The sequence below is a fragment of the Gavialis gangeticus genome, unplaced genomic scaffold (genome assembly GCF_001723915.1).
Source record: "Gavialis gangeticus isolate Ggan-Ray unplaced genomic scaffold, GavGan_comp1, whole genome shotgun sequence".
NCBI lineage: Eukaryota > Metazoa > Chordata > Crocodylia > Gavialidae > Gavialis > Gavialis gangeticus.
Genome location: NW_017729027.1, coordinates 46,667,728 through 46,687,562, shown reverse-complemented (window position 1 = coordinate 46,687,562; position 19,835 = coordinate 46,667,728). Strand labels below are relative to the sequence as shown.

At 42.9% G+C, this 19,835-nt stretch overlaps 1 protein-coding gene across 2 annotated transcripts in view; it reads right to left on the bottom strand.

Moving 5' to 3' along the window:
* Window positions 1-1,360: 1,360 nt before the first annotated feature.
* ERICH1 (glutamate rich 1) overlaps window positions 1,361-19,835 on the bottom strand; it is a 163,918-nt gene continuing 145,443 nt past the window's right edge. For both annotated transcript variants that reach the window (XM_019520620.1, XM_019520621.1), the window contains 3 exons: window positions 17,905-18,282; window positions 15,097-15,291; window positions 1,361-3,337 (listed from right to left, as the gene is read on the bottom strand). In XM_019520620.1, coding sequence (XP_019376165.1) covers window positions 3,264-3,337; window positions 15,097-15,291; window positions 17,905-18,282 — 647 coding nt within the window. In that variant the 3' untranslated portion in view covers window positions 1,361-3,263. The remainder of the gene's footprint in view (window positions 3,338-15,096; window positions 15,292-17,904; window positions 18,283-19,835) is intronic.

Below are 19,835 nucleotides of genomic sequence, written 5' to 3'. Positions count from 1 at the left end.
TTTAGCTTCATTTGAAAGGGATTCAACATTTCTGTAACCCAGGCCCCTGCCCTATATTACATATATTAGGCAATTAACTGGTTATTTGCATAATAAATTTAGACCAGCCCCATGTGTAAAGTAAATAATTACACTATAAAAACATCTATCCAGCTATAAAAAGAGCAAACCAGCTACAAAGTTGGTGCCTGAAAACATATAACAGCTGTAGAGCTGATTTCTGCTCAGCTTTAATTTAAACATGTGGCAGGACCCTCAAACTCCATGGTGTCAAGTCATCCCCCAGAAAACAAGACAGATACAATTAGCTGTGCACTCTGAAGTGTGTTTCCTTGTATCTCAGAGGAACTGTGTGGTGGAGCCAGGATTAGAATCCAGTTTTGGAGGGCAGCATTCATTGCCTTAACCAGAAGACCATACTATATTTGTCTGAACTCTTGTCTCATTCATTGTACATCTTCCAACTTCTACAGCTAGTGAGGCAGAGAACCTATAGTATATTCATTACATAACCCTAGTTTTTTCCTACACTAGGCTGATTCTGTAAAGCAGGAGACTGAAGAAAAAGTAATATTCTAAGCATGTACTTAAAAACAGTATCAGAAAGCCTATGCTTGGGGGAGAAGTGGGGAAATGGCAAATCTTAATATTTTCCCTTTACACTTACGAGTCCTGTGCCAGTTTCCTCTTTACACCCAGCTCTAGTCTTTTTGCTTATCCTGTCTCCCTTCCCTTTTTAGCTCTAAAGCCACTCTCCACTTCCCCAGTTTCTACTAACTTCCATTCCTGTGTCTTAAATCTGATCCCAGTTCCAATCTCTTTGCCTAGACAGTCCCAGGCTCCCAGACACAGTCTGCCTCGGCCCCAAATCCAGTCCAGGTTTCCCCCCCTGTGCCTCATCTAGCCTTCAGTCTCAGTTGTACCCCCAAAGTTCTTCGTTCCAGTCTATACATTGCAATTCCATCTCTTGTCTCCTCTGCATTTAGATGACACAGTTTCCTTCCAAGTAGGAATGTCACTGAAAGCAAATGAATTGTCCTGCTCTTCATGCAGAAGCCCAGACCCAGGACACCCCAAAGCTGCATAGAAAGTCCTGTATGAAGAAGAAATTCTCTTTGGAGAATTTAGCTGCTAAAGAAGTCTCCACTGAGCATGTGCAACTTGTGATTTTTCAAAGGCTTACACATTGGCTGAATTTGGTTGCGTTTTCATGGGGATGGTAAATGGAACACCAGAACTATTGTCTCCAGACAATCAACATTCCCTTTGGGGGATTGTAATGGTACCAACTTCACTATGAAAAGGCATGTGGTCAGATGTGGTCATACATCTACTTATATCTTTAGTAAATAAGAGTGTGGACTTCAAAGATATTTGTATTTTCATTTAAAATATAAAAATCCATGATATGTAAATAATGCAGGTCAAAAACTGCACTTTCCATAAGGAAATTACAAACAAACATTTAACTTAAGAACTATATTAAAGTCAAAATCTTTCAGCACCTCCTAGTCATCTCACATAAATTCCATATGCTGCATTTGTATGATTCTGTCCGCATGGCTCCAACTGCAGATTTAAGGTGCACCTTAGTCCCTGTGTAACACGGAGCTGGGGGCTCCCAAGTACTTTAAGGGACGAACAGCAGCAGGAAGATCCCCAGGTGGGGAAGGCTGCTCATTACAGGTGGCAGGAGAACAAACCAACAGGGATTAATAGCCTATAAGTGCCTATGGCAGAACTAAATACTCTGCAACAGGGCTGTAGGGCAGCTATGGGTACAGCAGCAGGGTGCCTATTGCAGTGCTAGCTGTAGTGCAATAGTACTATAGGGCAGAGCTCTGGAGGGATGACAAGGTCACTGCTAAAGCAGCCAAAGCAGCAGTTGCAAACTGCTCTGAGAGCTAGCCATCATGTTCTAATTAGAAACCACTGAGGGAGCCAACTCACTAAGGCAGCCTAAGCCCAGGCAATCAGTCTGGCTCTGCAGGCAGCAGGGGAAAGAACTCTGATTCAGGAAGGCTTCAGAGGAATATCTGGGTGACAGGTGAGCTGCCTGGAATTACCAGTAAGGCTGAGGGCTTAAAGGGGAATACAGTCCAGGTAAGGGGAAGCCAGTGAGCTGGGGGTTTAAGTTTGAACTCAGTCCAGGGATAGTTTTATATTGTAGCCAATGGGCTTACTCTTTTGTTGCAGTTTATACCAGCAGGTTGGACTGGGGCTAGCAGGGGAGGTTGAAGGTCCCATTTGTGCCCATGGGGCATGTGACTGTAGCTCAGCCCCTGCCAGGGGCCAGCAGGCAGTGGCCAAGAGGGCCAAAGCCAAGTAATAGTAGTGGTCTGAAGCCAGGGGAGCTAATGACCAGTGCCTGAGCAGGTCAGAGTCAGGGCTGGGAATTCCAGTGTCTGAAAAGGGTAGAGACAGGGCCAGAAAGCCCCATGCCAGACCAAGGTGGAAACAGGGGGTCAGAGTAAAATTAGAGCCCTAGAGGAGTGGGACCAAGTTCAGGGGCTTACAGCCTTGAGGGCCCAGACTAGAGCAGGAGTCATAAGGGATGAGATATGGGCTGATGCCGAGGAGTCAGGTTTGGCACAATGGACCTAGGGTAAAATGCTTAGTGAGAGTGAAAAGGACAGAGGCCAGACAGGCTGAGGGCTCAACAAGGGAAAGTGACTTAGCAGTAACACCTGTGAGGCATGGGCTTGGCTATAGGGAAGGTCAGAGACCAAGAAATGAGTCCTTAAGGGGATTAGTGCACTGGAGCATGGACAGACAAGGAAGGCCTACCTAACACCTGAAGGTGGGTTTGAGACCCATGGGGTCTGGGAAGGATTTGCTGGCACAGAGGACACACTCATGGGCCTAAGGGTAGCTTCCTTTTCCACAAATTAACTCATTACATTAAGGCATGGCAGACAAGGGAGAAGGAAGAGAGCCAGAATGAGTGCTGTAGCTGTGTGACCACCAGGGGGCATCACAGCCACCCCTGGGGCTCAGTCCTGCTACACCCTGGATCATGTTATATTAAATTATTTGGCTGGCACATGCACCTGAAATGTTTCCTACCAATCAAATATCACACTGAAAGTATTTTTATTGTAGTGATTATCTTTTGGAACTAGTCAATGATATATAAAATAGCTTATTTACCTTGGTGAACATACAGTGTGCATACTGACCCTGGCATTTCTGAACATTTGTTGACCAACTAAGGGCTCGTATATTACAATTTAACTCTGCACAGATGGTTACACACACATGCTTTATTTCTGGTTCTTTGCAGGAAGAATATCTGTAATCCAGTAGTGAAACAGAGAAGAGATTATCCTGGCATGTTCTGAAAAATATAAAGAAAACAAATTCCTATTGAAATATTTCTGCGTTATTTTTGAAAGTTGAAAAAATAGTCATATGAACATCTGTTTCCCTTTGACATTAGCATTTAAGAAAAACAAAATAAACACTGTAACTCAAGAAACCAGAATGAATCTGAAGACTATAATCCAAATTCATTCCTGGAATAAACAGGTGTATCTCCTAATTACAATGTTAACAATTTGTATTAGAGTTCATTCTGACTCTGCATTCTCTAATATCATTATTTATCCTGATTCAACAACATTAAAACATGCCAGCAAGGCATGTGCCAGCATGCCAGAAAGACATAGCCAGCAAGGCATAGGTATGTCTACAACTGTCTGTGATCTGCACCATTTCCTTAAGCATCCTTTATAATGAGGAGAGTGATTGCATGTCTGAGAATTATTGTTTATATTACAGCTACACTGAAGGTCCAAGCTAAAATGATGGCCTGTAATACAACCGGTACCCCAGAGGCAGCTGTTACAGCCCCTGGTGGCAACTTGGCTCCTGAGCCATCCTATCTCTAAGGTTCCTCCCTTTTGCTTTTGCCCGTCTCACCTTGTTCTGTATAATAAGTTAGAAAGGGAGGCTGCCCCAGGGTCTCCCTTTAGCGTATCCTGTCCTGAATCTCTCATGTTTTTCACGTGTTACCACTTATGTGGGCACCTTGCCCCATATCACCAGGCTACTTCAGACCTCCACTCCCTTGTTAGGGCCTTGGCTTCCCAGTTTCCGCCCCACTGCTTTGGCTGGTACCTTTGGCCTAGACACACTGCATTGGGCCTGGCTTCCTGGTCTACAGCCCCTTGTCGACCATTTGGGCTCTTATCTCTGCCCCTCCCAGGCTGTGGACACCCTGGCCCCAAGCTGCAGGCAATGGAGCAACCCCTGGCAAAGCTCAAGGCAGTTACGTGCCCCGTGATTACTAGTGGGACCTCCAAACTACCCCTACAGTCCCAAGCCCCAAACACTGGCAAAACTCTAACAAAACAAATAAGCATTCAGGCTCTAGCAAAACTCCAAGGCAACTGGCAGTCTGACAAGCCTCCCACTGTCTTGGGTGCTAACCTCCTTGCAGCAAACATTCATGGTCTTAGTACTATCAGGCATTCTAGGAGGCAGCAGAGCCTCCCAAGGCAGGAGCTCCTCACTCTGCAGCTAGCAGGTTCAGACCGATCACCTGCTCTCAGGTACAGGCTTTAAGAGGCTCCTAAGCTCTGCGCCTTCTGGTCTCCTAAGCTCTGCACCTTCTGGGACTCTGTGGGCACTCACAGGAGTTTCCCCCCTGTGTTTGATGACCTGCTTGCTTTACCTGTTAGAACTGAACTCACCTGTCTGCAGCCCCTTGTTTCTGGGCTTACTTTTACTGCCCTGTCTGGCTTGTACTGCCCTGCCTGGGCTGACTTTTACTTCTGTACATTTTAATACCCTGCCTCCCTCCCCACGGTGAGTTATCTTCCCATAGTTAGCCTTTCCCTCTGCCCTGCACCCTGGTTTGTCTGCTGGCAGCCATTTCATTAGCAGGTAGCTTGTTTTCTAGCTGCCAGTCCTCCCTGATTCAGCTCTGCCTGGTACTCTTTCCTCTTAAAGCATCAGGAGCTTTCCGGCTTCCTGTTACATGGCCCCACTGCGCTAAGTGCTGTGTGGAGAGTTGCATTAAAGTACAATATGGCTTCAGCCTTAACTCTGAGATTCTGATCTATTTAGCTCTATTTAATTTATTTTTAATGATAGGTATTTCTGCACCACTTATCACCATAGCATCACATTAAAGATTGCTCTATAAAGTCACTGTGATGCAGCTTTCAGCTTTCCCATTTAATTTCCTTTTCTTTGAATACTTTTCAAAAACAGCTACTTTGAACAACTGTAAGGCCTGTGTTTATCGAGATTGTATACTGTTGATGCAGAGTAACTGTATTGCGTCTCCTGGTCTGAAAAATACGCCCCCACAGAAAGGAAACATATATAGAGGACACCTTTCCAAAGAAAGCCAGTTAAAAGTAGCTTTCAGCTCTTTAGTGAGTGATAATTTCCTAGGCAACAGGAGAAGAGTCTATTTTCGACTTGATACTTGCCAACAAAGAGAAAATGTTAACAGATAAGAGAACGGGGCTGCGAAATAGAAACAGAATGAGTTCATATTTCAGGAAATAATGGCATTATTTTTCTATTGGAGAATCTCTTGTGTTCTTAATATGATGTCAGGCAATAAGCAGGTATCCCTCATTCTAAAAGCAACATTTTAGACCTATATTAGTTACAGTATATTTTTTGCCTAATGCACTATACAGTCACATGTCCTCCTCTCCAAAACACCCTCACAGAAGCTTTACCCCATTTCCCAGACTCCTTGAAGAGATCATGATGTTTTTACCACTGGACACTTCAGTATAGTCAACCTGTAGGCTTCTTTTGGTTTGTGCCTATGGAAAAATCTTAGAGGTGGTTGAAAAATTGAAGGTATTTTGTGAAAAATTGCAGAATGGAAAAAAGGAACATTGTGGCTGGAAGATTGTCTAACATCTCTCCCAACTGTACAGCTGGTCATATAAAAGGTATCACAAAACAACCCTTGCTGCTTGTATACTTCCTGGACCATCCTGGCTACAACAACATTCCAAAAGTACTACATAATGCAAAATGTCCAGTACCTGCTTTCAAAACTTCTCAAAGAAATATTTTTACTTGAAAACTAGAAAATAAAGGTATCTTAGAAAAATGGCCATATTCCACCATATTTTTACTAAATTATAACTTTGGGGCAATTACTTATACAAAAAATATTCAAGTTGGTTCTTTCTACCCAACCCCACTTTAGTTCTGGAGTAAAGGAGGAAGCTAAAATATACCACATAACCCTGGGTATGCTGGATATACCTTTTCTTCTCAGATAGGTTTCCTCACTACAGATGCAAGGCCATAGATAGAATGGCCGCATCCACATGAGCGTGGACATTTCGTTCCCTGGGGGCAACTAGCAGTGGCATACCTTGTGCTGCCACTAGCTCCAGCTGGCCAGGCTCCAGTTTTTAGCAGCATGCACTGCTCCCATGTGCACTGCTCCACTTTTTTTGGGAATATTCAATGGTCAACCCCCCCGCTCCCTTGCAGTGTGGAGAACCGCTGAAAGTGTGGTATGTGGTGCTGCAAATGTGTCTGCAGCACCGCATACTGCACAGCTGTACTCGTCTGGATGCAGCCAATGACACCTTTAAGTAAATACCACATGTCTAATTGATACTATAGTTTTTCTCACTGATGGGTCTTCATCTGACAAACCTCGGGTTTATTTTAGTTTTCCTCTTACTGATATCCACCTTGCAACAAAAGGGATAATGTAAATTCTAAATAAAAAGTAATTTATTTTTCTTGGTTTCTTCCTTCTGCCTGCTTAACAGTATTTCTGATTGTTATTAATGTATTGGGAGGTGTGAAGGGAATTCTAGTTGAGTGGTTTTGAAGAAGTATTTTTTAAATAATATATCACAATGAAGTGTACAGATGGGGAAGATGTACATTTTATATATAAGGGGAGAATCTTCATAAAGACCATTAATCATTCCTTACCATTACTTTCCACTTCATCCTCTGTGAAAAAAAATATCTACACAAATTATTATCCCTTTGACACTGGCATCTGACACTGAATCATAACCACAGGGAAAAGGGTTAACACATTACTTCTTGAAGCACAGGAAATAAAATTGGTTTGCTTTGTAGAAGTAAGGTTCCCTGCTAATATTAATCAAAATTGTTTTTGTTTCATCACATGCATCAGAATGACCTTTACTTCTAGGGCATCATGTCCCAGTAAAAACAGACAAAACAGAAACAAAGCAAAGAGAATCATATGGATTAGTCCTGATGGAATTTAGATATCATGTTTGGGAAAAATTGGGGTTGCTGTGACGTACTGTACATTCTTATCTTCATGAACAGCCCTAAACTGAGTTCTAATAAGGAGCAGCTGGAGTGTGCTGAGGCAGCAAGCTTTTTCAATAGCTATAAGGAAGGCTTCCCGCTTTTATCAGCTGTCTATTGTGCATTAAATCTGAGGTTTCTAGGGCTGCAAAAGACAAAATATTAGTCATCAAAACATGCAGAAATAAAAACACAATTAAAAACCTAATGTTACTGCTATTGAGCAAAGCTAGAATAGATCAGACTTCCAACTAATACAGAAATCCAGACTCTACTTTTGCTTACATTAGTGTACTTGGGGATCTGAAAGTCTACTGTGTCCCATGAAACCCAGTACAACTCTGAGCAGGACTGAGTGAGAAGTGATGTAAGAAATGTGGACAAATCTCCTGACAGAGCAAACAAGCTAAGGTAGTATCAACAGGGTCATAATTTTTTTATAAATTACTTTCAGTCTTTATGAAGGGAAAATGCATATGCATTAAATACATTAATAAAATGCCTGAGCCAGGTTGATCAACTAGGCACCTAAGTGGTACCTAGGCAAACTTTAGGCACCTCAGATCCAGAATGTGATTTGGAACACCACCATTCTACTGACCAGAAACCACAACATGTGCCTATGTCTGGACTACAGTGTTCCCCAGGTGTTAAGCTTTGGCTTCCCTCCATTCTCATAAGCAATCCAATTTGAGTATGTTTTGCATAATGCTTACTGGCTACAGCACTCAAAAAATGGAGGATCTGAATTCTAAGCAATTCTCCATCTGAATGGATTAAAGTTTGCATCTTTTTCTTCCTCACCCCAACTAGATCATCCCAACCAAGGCTTTGTCTACCCGGGTCTTACAAACTGATAAGGAGAGAGATTCCACGACGTCTCTGGGTAGCCTGTTCCAGTGTGTTACTACCCTCTCCTCAAGCAAACGTTTTTACTAATATCTAACCTAAACTTCCCTTGCTGCAAACTGAGACCATTGCTTCGTGTTCTGTCATCTGCCACCACTGAGAACAATCTAGCTCCATCCTCTTTGGAACTATCCTTCAGGTAGTTGAAGGCTGTTATTAAATCCCATCTCTGTCATTTCTTCTCCAGACTAACTAACCCCAGTTCCCTCAGTCTCTCCTCGTGAGTCATGTTCTCCAGTCCTCCAACTATTTACTTGCTCACCACTAGGCTGTCTCCAATTGCTCCAATCTTTCTGTAGAGAGGAGCCCAAAACTGGACACTGTATTCCAGATGTGGCCTCACCAGTTCTGAATAGAGGGGAATAATCACTTCTCTACATCTGTATGGCAGAGCACCTTTGGGTACCCGACTTTAAGGGCAGAGTCAGGCAGCTACTGGGTGCCTGATGGCAGCAGCCGTTTTGAGAACAAATGTTATAAAGGCTGCAGTTTGCTGCTGCCAGCTCAGGCAGAAACATTGCCTGGCTGAGCTGCAGCAGGAAAATCTTGAAGGTAAGAGCAAGAGGCTTTGGTCCTGGCTATGACCTAAAACTGCACCCTGCCGGGGAAGGGTGGCTTGGTGGGACTCCTGGTGGTGCGGGAGCCCCCAGGAAATGCCAAACCAGTTACCTCTCCAGTGAAAGGTGAGGAGGGGCGCCTTAACTTCAGGCTCCATCTTCAGGTGGGCTTTGGAGGCAGTTGTGGGAGTAGTGGGGTCAGGCACGACACGTGGAGTGCCACCTGAGCCCAGCAGGGATGTGAGAGCCTGGAGACCCCAGAGGGGGTAGTGTGGGGAGTGTAGAGTGTGGACCCACACAGAGTAGGGCTGAATGGGAGTAGGCCTGAAGGGCAGCCCCATGGGCGCGCTGAGTAGGGCTGAACTGGGAGTAAGCCTGAAGGGCAATGCAAGGGCCAGCCCCGAGAGTAGTTGATCATGAAGAGGAGAAGACCCCAGGGTGGTACACAGGTCCTAGAGAAGGCGCAGTAGGAACCCCACATGTGGGGAAGAGGCCAAGGCATGGTCGTGGATGCCTGAGGCCGTAGTTGGGCCAGAGTCCAAGTAGGGGGCTCAACCAGAGAGTTAGGCGTGAGTCCTGACCCCGGAAAGTCCTCCACTGCCAGGAGGCTGAGAGTGGGTTTCAAGAAAGATCTAGGTTAAGTGTAATGACCTGCTGCTCCAGGGAGGGAGTGAAAGTTCCTGTGAGACCCTGGAGCACCAGTCATGATGTAGGTTATGAGATCATGTGGATGCCATCTGTGAGGCATGGGCTGCGGTGTAGGGGAGGTTCAGAGCTGCAGATAGCACCCCCTGGGGGCTAGGAATGGGTGGCCTCCCACATTATACCACCAGTTTATGGGAATAGCAAAGTCATGGCAGGCGAGACTGGGCAGACTGCCCCATAGAGACAGGTGGGTGGGCCGGCAAGAGACCCGGCCATGAGCTTGCCCCCTGTCACAATCTGCTGTTGACACTTGTACTAATGTAGCTGAATTGCTTATGTTAGCCTTCTTGCAACAAGGGCACACCTTTGGCTCATATTCAGCGTATTCTCCACTGTAACTCCCAGGTCCTTTTCTGCAGAGCTGCTGTTTAGCCAGTCACCTCCCAGTCTGGACAGGAGCATGGGATTATTCCTTTCTAAGTGCAGGACTTTTCACTTGTCCTTATTAAACTTAACGAGATTTCTTTTGATTCAGTCTTCCATTTTGTCTAGGTCATTCTGAATCCTAGCCCTACGCTTTAGCACATCTACTGCTCCACCCAGCTTTGTGTCATCCACAAACTTGCTGAGGGGGCACTCCATCCATCTTCTAAGTTATTGAAGAAGTTATTGACCAAACCAGCCCTAAGACCAACCCCTGGGGCAATCTATTTGATACTGGCAGCCACTGGACATTGAGCCATTGACTTCGAGTCCAATGGTCCAGCCAGTTTTCTGTCCATTTTACAGTCCATTCATCCAGCCCATACCTTCTTAGCTTGTTTGTGAGAATGTTGTGGGAGACTATCAAAAGATTTGTTAAAGTCAAGCTTTATCATGTCCACTGCTCTCCTCACAACCACAGAGCCAGTCATCTCATCATAGAAGGCAATCAAGTTGACTTGCCCTTGGTAAATCCATGCTGACTGTTTCTAATCATTTTCTCCAAGTGTTTACAAATGGATTCCTTGAGGACCTGCTCCATGATTTTTCCAGTGACTGAGGTGAGGCTGACTGATCTGTAGCTCCCTGGATCCTCCTTTTCCCCTTTCTTAAAGATGGGCACTATGTGTCCTTTTCCAGTTCCGGATGATTGGAAAAGGCCAAATATAGTGCCCACTTTGGAAGGTGGTCCAAGTGTACCCAAGAATAAAAGATCCATGGGAAAAGAAGAACAACAAGCAAGAGGAACTGGACACTACAGTCTGCTAGTCAGGGCACTGGAAAAAATAGTAAACACGAACAAATTCCTAGTAACTTGAGAGATGCCAGAATCATTGCCATATTCAAGAAAGGAGATAGACCAGACTGCAGTACTTATCATGGTATTGCACTCCTGTCCATAGCTGGGAAGATCCTCACCCACACTCTCCTCAATAAATTCACTTTCCTTGCTGAGGACATTCTACTCAAATGCCAGTGTGGCTTCAGACCACTCAAAGAGACCATATATATGTTCTTTGTTGTTAAACAGCTTCAGGAGAAGTGCCTGTAAGCAATACCAAGATCTTCACATGGACTTCACTGACCTGATGAATGCCTTTGATTCAATCAACAGGAATGTCTTCACAGTGATATGACTGTGACCATCCTAAGCAATGGCTCAGAAGCAGACCCCTTCACTCTTAGAACTTGTGTCAAGCAAGGATGCATAATTGCACCAACATTTTTTCCCACATGTATATTGCAGCTATTCTGAATCTCATTGCTGATAGACTTCTGTCTGGAGTCAGTATCCAGTATCACGTGGACAGGAGTCTCTGTAACCTCAAGTGTTCCAAATTCAAGATAACCAACACTTCCGTTACTGATCTTCAATAGGCTGACAATTGTTTTGTGTGTGGCCACTCAACTGAAGAGCTCCAAGTCATTCTTGACTGCTTCTGTGAGCCAAGTGAAATGCTATGATTCACTGTAACTTTCTGGCAAACCAAGTCAACCAACTACACTTCCATTTATTACAATTAAGGACAATCCTTGAGGAATGTTGACCATTTCTCCTTCATGGGTATAGTCATGCACCAAGCCATAGGCGGTCTGACTGGGGCTAGTGTGAGCCAATAGCTAGAGGTCCAAGAGGTAGCTGGGTCAAAACCAGAGGATCAGAGTTTGAATCAAGGTTAAAATGCTAGGCAGAACAAGATCAAGGAGCAAGCTGGGTCAGGTACTTGGGAGGGCCAAGCTCCAAAGAATCTGAGTCACAAGGCAGAGGTCGAAGTCTGAGCTGGGTCAGCAATAAGCAGTCAGATCTAGGGATCAGGATACAGGAGCAGGAAGACAGCAGGATGGTCTGAAGGTGGCAGGAGCCTTGTTATTGTTCAGACAACTGCCACAGGAAACAGGAAAGTTGCTTACATAGGTGTGAGGATCCAATCAGCAACGGGAAGCATGGACCAATCATGAGCCAGCAGTAGGCCTTTTTCCAGTGAGTCCCCTTAGCCTGTCACTTCACTTTTGTTTGTGAGCTGTGGCTTGATGGAGGACTGAGTTAGAGTTCTGTCCCTGAGCCCCTAGGTCGGGGTCTTGGGACTGAGTCCTGATGGGTACCTACCACTCCCTAAAAAGTGAATGTAAACAACAATATTTACCCGGTATTGAGAAAAGTTAGAATAGATCAGATTACTAACAAATTCAGAAATCCAGACTCTCCTCTTGCTTATGTTGGCCAGTGCTGCCTTTGGACATCACCAAAATCATGTCTTTATGACATCAGGACACAAACCAACTTCTTGTCTACCTGGATGTTGTCATCACTACTCTGTTGCAATGGTGTGAAACTTTGATGACATATCAGAAACAACTGAAAGCCTTGAAATGTTACCATCAGCAATGTTTTCAGAAAGTCTTCCATATCAGTTGGAAGTACTGAAAAACAAACACCAGAATTCTGGCTCAAGCTAACACCATCAGTATTGAAGCCAAGCTTAGATGACCTCAGCTGCACTGGATAGCACATGTCATAAGGATATATGACTACAGGGTCCCAAAACAGGTCTTATTCTCCGAACTCATCAATGGTCACTTGACCACTCTAAAGGCAGGCAAAAGAAGAGATTTAAGGACACCTCAAAGGCCAATCGAAGAAATGCAATTTTAACATTAATACTTGGGAGGCTCAAGCACTAAACTGCCCACTACAGTGCTGTGAGATATAACAAGGCATCAATTATTTTTAAAAAACTTGCCCCACTATAGAGGTAAATAGATAAGATATACAAAGTGAAAGAGTTGTGACCCAATACCACTAGGATCTACTCCTTTCCCCTGAAACTATTTGCCACATCTACAATCAAACATGCAGATCTCAGATCAGTCTCCTCAGTCACTGACACTCACAGATGACTTCCCTATTTACTGGAAGACTGTCATCCTCATATTAAGGGACTACTGCCGATGATGCAAAAGGTAAATACAACTACCACTGCTGCTGCTGCACTCAAAATAGAACTGAGAACTCTGGATCCTGAGTGGACAGACATACCTAACAGCCAGACAGGGGTGATAGTTCAGACTTGCATTTCCTATTAGTGCTTCCTAATTAGTGGTTCCGATAACTGTTTCCTATTAATCAGCTCTAAGTGGCTCTCCAAATTGTAAAGGCTCTCAGAATTGCCCTTCTGAGGGCCTAACTCTCCTCTCTGACCTATATAAAGAATTTACGTGCTTAATTGTGTTTCTTTGGCTCATACTGCTAGGACCTGCATTGGTAGGTGTGTTGCCAGTAGGTCAAGGAAAGTACTTATTCCTCTCTATTCAGCACTGGTGAGGCCACATCTGGAGCACTGTGTTCAGTTTTGGGCCCCCCACTACAGAAATAATGTGGACAAATTGGAGAAAGTCCAGTGGAGGGCAATGAAAATGGTAAGGGGGCTGGGGCACGTGACTTATGAGGAAAGACTGAGGGAACTGGGCTTACTGAGTACAGAGAAAAGGAGAGTGAAAGGGGACTTAATAGCAGCTTCCAGCTACCTGAAGGGGGATTTGAAAGACTATGGAGCTAGACTATTCTAAGTGGTGGTAGATAACAGAACAAGGAGCAATTGTCTCAAGTTACAGCAAGGGAAGTTTAGGTTAGATATTAGGAAGAATTTTCTCACTATGAGGGTAGTAAAACACTGGAACAGGTTACCCAGAGAGGTGATGGAAGCTACATCATTGGAGGTTTTCAAAACCTGGCTAGACAAACCTGGCTGGGATAATCTAGTTGGGGATGGTCCTGCTTTGAGCAGGGGGTTGGACTATATGACCTCCTGAGGTTCCTTCCAACCCTAACTTTCTATGATTCTATTACCTAGCTCCAGTCTGTAGGTGCTGCAGTTCCTTAGTAAAGCTGCCAAATGAACTGATATGGATTTTTGCCCTGAATGCTATTTTTTCCTTTTACAAATTATTTTCTCTAGCCTCTCTCTGATTCTGTTCAACAAGTCTGGCCTATGAAACAAAGACAAAAGGGAGCAGAAAATTTAAGGCCAGATCCTATTTCACTTTCTGTACCTAACTGGTACCTATACATCTGGGTAACTGAAGTTTTTGGCATTTATGCACAGCTTGGGAGTTGGTTCCCCCCATGGCACAACAGATTCACTCTAATCGTGTGCCTGCTGGAAGTCAAACAGACGATGAGGAGGACCCTCCCATCTTTTAGCTCAATAGCTTTCTCCCAACTGGCAGAAAGTTCTGTAGTACTGTTTATCTATTATACTCAATTAATATTAAATGCAAACTGCAGTGTCAGCTTCACATCAAGGGCTGGAGAGGGATCTGGGCAATATATGGCCTCTGTCCTGGTGGTTAATGCACTTTGCTGGGAAGCAGGAGAGTTAAGTATTTTATATTCTGTGGGTCTGAGTCTGATCTCAAACCAATTTTAATATTATTACATGTCTACACTAGAAATAACTCTACTAAAGTATTAGGAGTTGTAATCAAGTAAAATAAGTATAAATTGAGTCATAACCAGGCCTGGGGGGTAAAATCAGGTCTGGAGTGACAGCCTTCTTTTTTGTTTTATAAACTGTTCATTTAAATATACATTGTAAAACATTTTTTATTTGTTTCATCAGCAATTTCTTCTGGACAATATTTTTTGGCTGCATGCACCATAAGATTGGCATTTACAGGGTGCCAAATGGTAAACCAAACTTTAATTTTACTGTGGCCCACCTATATTTGTTATATATTTAAAGCAGCCAGGCAGCTGACTAAAAAATGAATGAGGATATAACAGGATACTGGTGCCCATGTATTAGAAATTAATCCTAAAATGGATGTGCAAAACCTACTGGGTTAACAAGTTCATTACAGTGATATTTTTCTGAATTACATGAGAAAAATCTATAAAGGAAATTGTGTTTAAAAATACCACAGTTGAAATATAATAGTTACAATTTAAGGAATTATTGATTACTTCTTAATAACCGGAACCAGCCTGTCTACTGCATATATTTATTTTTATTTGAAAAGTTTCTGTAATGATCGTAACAGAAGAAAATGAATGGCTACTATATAAAGAATCCTGCTTTCACAGTTTGATGAGAATCATGCTTTCCCCATTACATAATTATTTAGTTTGTTAATTTCATCTATAAAAATCAGTGACAAATTTGAATCTTCATCCGCAATGAGAACATCAGCAGTGTGATGAGTGAATGGTACGTACCAGGAGGCATCACTGAATGTTCTTGGATCTGTTCCAAAGCACCTTTCAATCTCTCAATATCTTGCAAAAGTACAAGGGATTTCATTTGATGTAGAAGCATCACATCTGAGGAAGCCATACTGCGAGATTCAAGGTGTTGTAAAATCTCTTCAATGGTTGCTGGACTCACATCCGAATCTGTATGTTTTGATTTAGCTAAAGAAAACAAGCAACCTGAATACAATTGGGAATGTTCTTCAGGTTTACTGAATATTTATAATTACACTTGCTTTTCAAATACATTACCTTCCTTTATATTTATACACTGTAAAAAACAGTGCCATGATGTACTGAAGATCAGCCTATTTTTCCTATTTCCTAGATAATAAAACAAGGTTGGAAAGAAGATACTGATTCTAAATAGTGAAGATGAGGAAAGTGGGACTATTAAGGATGATCCCCAAAGGGGACTTATTTCATGTTATTTGGGGCAGAAGCCCCATGTGGCTTGTCCAGCCGGAGACAGAAGTCTACTGATGACTGCCACGAATCTCTTTTCAGTCAGTGTGTCAACTGGTTGTTATAATCATTAAAGATAGGAATGCAAACTGAGAAAAGGGAAAGAAGTAGAGAAGATCTGCATCTAAGCACTTTGGGAAACACATGATTATCCTGTTACTGAATTTTAATATTTATTAATTGAATGAACATGATACTGGAAAGGAAACTATGCTGATACCTGTACTCATTTCCCCAGTCTTTGAATGGTCTCTCCCTATCAACACCTTTAACTTGGGCTAACTTTAAAGTTACATTTTTAAATGGGCCAAATCCCGTGATGACTAGATTATTTTCAATAAAGCTAAGACACAAATAGAAAGGCATAATGCAATGTTATGCCATTAGCTGAAGCTAGTGAAAGTGGTGGCTTCCAATTTTATGTAAAAACAGGGGTGGGGGGTTTAGGTAATTCAGCTAGGAAGTATATTACAAAGGCAAACAGCAAATGTCGGATCTACATATGGTTTATCTAATAGAGAAATTTGTCATGGACTGATCTGTGGAGGTAACATCAAATCTACCAGATGGCTTTTCTTTTGCTTGAAAATTTCTCTTCTATGAATATCCAGGTCAATATTGACTTTAACTTTCTGCTATGCAAATCTGGAGTTCTGATCAATCTGTCGATCACTGGTAGACACTTGTACTTGGCTTCTTTAAAAACTAGCAATCTGAATACTTTTTGATAGAACTGTATGGCCAAGACAGTTATGGGAAAGTGAGCAGGTTTTCATTCTGGCTCAGATATAAGCAACTAAATATTAATAAAACACTTTTCCCAGTTAAGTGGTTGTAAGCCTAGGGTAACTCCACAAGCTGGGAGAACTACCTTGGATTTATATTAATATAAGTAAGAACAATATTTAATCAAACATGCAAATGGCATCATTTTTATTACTGACAGAATTACAATGAACCAGAAAAACCTGACTGTCAGATAACAGACTTCACATGTAGATTTGACAGAGTGGACATCTTTTTACCAAAAATTTTGCTATTTAGGCTGAAAATTGAGAAAAATAAATACAAAACCCCATAAAATCATTTTCAACGCTGTGCTATATTTTAAAGGTAAATGTTATGAGACTGACTCTTGACAGTTCTGGTTTATGATGGACACATATAGGCAGGCAAGCTATTTAAGATTCCCCAAAGATAGTCAAAGCTGTGTGTTGTGCAAAGGTTACACTACTTTTCCCAGTTTTTACAAGGACAGTTTTAGTTTTAAAGATATGTCCTGGGTCCCAACAATGTAACGCTTTTAATTTTAGATGCTACAAAATTTGCTTCAGATTATGTATAGAGAATCATTTACCCATCACTGAAGCCTACCTCTGAAGTGCTATTGTGGCAGAAGCCTCACAGAACAGAACTCCAAGGGGGAAGGGAAGAATGATGAAATTATGGGGAACTATCTGATCTGAGTCACCTGAATTAGAATTCAGGAGGACATCAGGGTCTATTGTTAAGTGCCTTTTTTCATTAAGTGCTAGGTATCTTGACTGGATACAGATTCCCAAATCCTCACTCTTATATTGTATTTACAGGATCAACAAATCCTCTAAATATAGTTCCTGCCATGAATTCCCATTTCCACTGGGTGAATGGTGAGTTGGAAAGTCAGTCTACCCCTTTCTATGTTCTACAAATGAATCATGCAATGGGGAAAAGGAAGATTTCTAGAACATAGGCTGAGGGGCAAGAATGAATTTGCAACAGTATGTATGCCCTCATTTAAAGAATTCTGATACTGAGCAGCTCATCTGGAACCAGCTTCCAAGTGAGGTGGTGCAGGCTCCTACCCTGGGGGTTTTTAAGAGGAGGTTGGATGACCACCTTACTGAGGTCATTTGACTCCAGTGCTCTTCCTGCCATGCCAGGAGGTCAGACTAGATGATCTGCTCAGGTCCCTTCCGACCCTAGAAACTATGAAACTATGAAACTATGTTTGTTCACAGAAGGAAGAAAAATATGGATGGTTTTGCACTTTTTATCCAAAGTTTACAAAATGCTTTATGAAAGTGAGGAAGCGATTGTATATGCATTCTACAGACGAGGAAAATGATTAAGGCCATATCTTTTATACCTGGTACTTATCTGGTTATTTAAAATGGGATTGGATTGTTATGAGCTCTAAGAACTTGCAACTTTAACTGACATCAATGGGATTTGGCCCATTTTGAATAAAAATAATAAGTATACGGATATTTTCTTCTAATTTCAACTTGTAAATGATATTGAAAAGATATTAGAAAGGATGGTACATACTGTCAGTGAAATATATTTCTCTCGTTGCCTGCAAGAAGTCCAGAATACCATCTGCTTTTTCATCTATGTCTTCAAAGTCTACTCCTCCATCACTGTTGCTTTTGTCAGGCTGGTATGTAAAATCCACGCAAGTAGTTTTTGTTAGTAAGCCACCTGCTCTCATTTTTTCTTTTTGCCGTTTCTTTTTCATTTTCCTTTTTTTGTTTTTGCTTATTCTGGGGCTGTCTGTCTGCTGCAGCTGTAAATTATCTTGAAACAGAGTCCCATGCTTCTTCAATTCTGTTTGTTCTCCATATAAATTACCAGGGTTTTGCAAAGTGTTCTTTTGTTTCTTACTTCGAGTGCGCTTTCGTTTGGGTTGTCCTTGATAATCCTCCTCTGCAGATTTGAGAAAGACACGATAGTTGTCAATAAAATTGGCTGTGTAACCACTTATATCCCTTTAATATTGACCAGCTTTTGGGATGTCTAGGTGCTGCTAATCTTACTCCATTTTCTTGGTGTGACTTTTAGTACTCTATATTTTGAGAGCATGAAAAGATTAAAACCAGATTATTCTTCCATTCTATATTCCATGGCATCCTGACCCCTCATATTTTTGGTAGATGTGGCCTCCATGTTCAGAGCCATAATATATAGTTCTACAGAGTGGGAGACAGCCCTGTACAGGAACAAAACATATTACATGTACCCAAATCCAAGGCTATTTCAAATTTAAGATGCACCCTCCAATAATTAGATTCTATATATGGAAAATTATAAATTTGTTCAATTTGTTACAATTTTATATGTAGAGGATCTAATTAGTGGAATCTAATTAGTGGAAGGTCATCTTAAATAACTGCTGGGGTGGAGAAAACAGTGGCAGGGAGAAGGGAGCCAGACACCTGACCCTTGTTCCTCTAGCCCTTGTCTCACTGTGCTTGTGCCCACCCCTTGCCATATGCCCCCTGGTGTATGCCCCACTGCTGCCTGCCCTCCATACTTCTGCCTGCCCCCTACTGCCTGTGCCTGCCCCTTGCAGCCTGCTTTCCCCACCCCCTACTTCTCCCTGAAGCCACGCCTCCCATTGTCCTCCGTACAGCCTTCTTCCCTACCAAACCATTCCCTGCCCATCCTCCCCACCTATTCTGCATCTCTGCTCTTCTAGGACACAGAGGAGCCATGACCCAGCCTGGCCAGAAAGAAGCAAAGGCAGTTCCCAGTCAGGCCAGGTTGGAGGGGGAAGATGAGGGAGACAGGGGGTGGGGAGCAGGCACAGACACAGGCATGGGGGGGGGCAAGGGTGGAGGGGGAAGGCTGCAGGTTCCTCCCCTCCACCCCACAATCTGCCCCACGCTTCTCCTGACTGCACGCCATCTCTCCTGCCAAATGAGTCATTTCAGCTTCAGGACAAGCAGTGGCCCAATTTTGGCTTCAGTCAGCCCCAAGTGTGGGCCAATGCTAGAGCTGAACTGCTGCCTGCCCCAGGCCAGTACTCAAATTCAAGATGAGGCTTTAGTTCCTCCATGCTGACTGGGGAAAAATCCTTGTCTTAGATTCAAGTGAAAATGGTAATATGGGTTGTACCATTCACAGTAGCTCTAGTGACAAAAGAGACATAAGGTGAAGGTGGAGCCTAAATCTTGTCCCTCTCAATATCAGTAGGAGGAGCTAGCCATGCACATGGAACAAGGAAGCATGTAGAAGATCTTGCAAAAGGTTGTTGCAGCCCCTCCATGTCATGCTACAGGCTATGCCTCCAGAGCATAATTTGGACTTCAGCTTTGCCTCTTTTTTTTTCCTCTTCTCCCTTCGGGACACCACACTGCTAGTTCTACCTGAAAACTTTACCTCTTTGAGAAAAACATCTGAAGTAGAAGGACCCTGACTAACAAGCTTAGATGTCTCTACCAGTGTTAATTCTATCATTCTCTGACTACAGTATAATT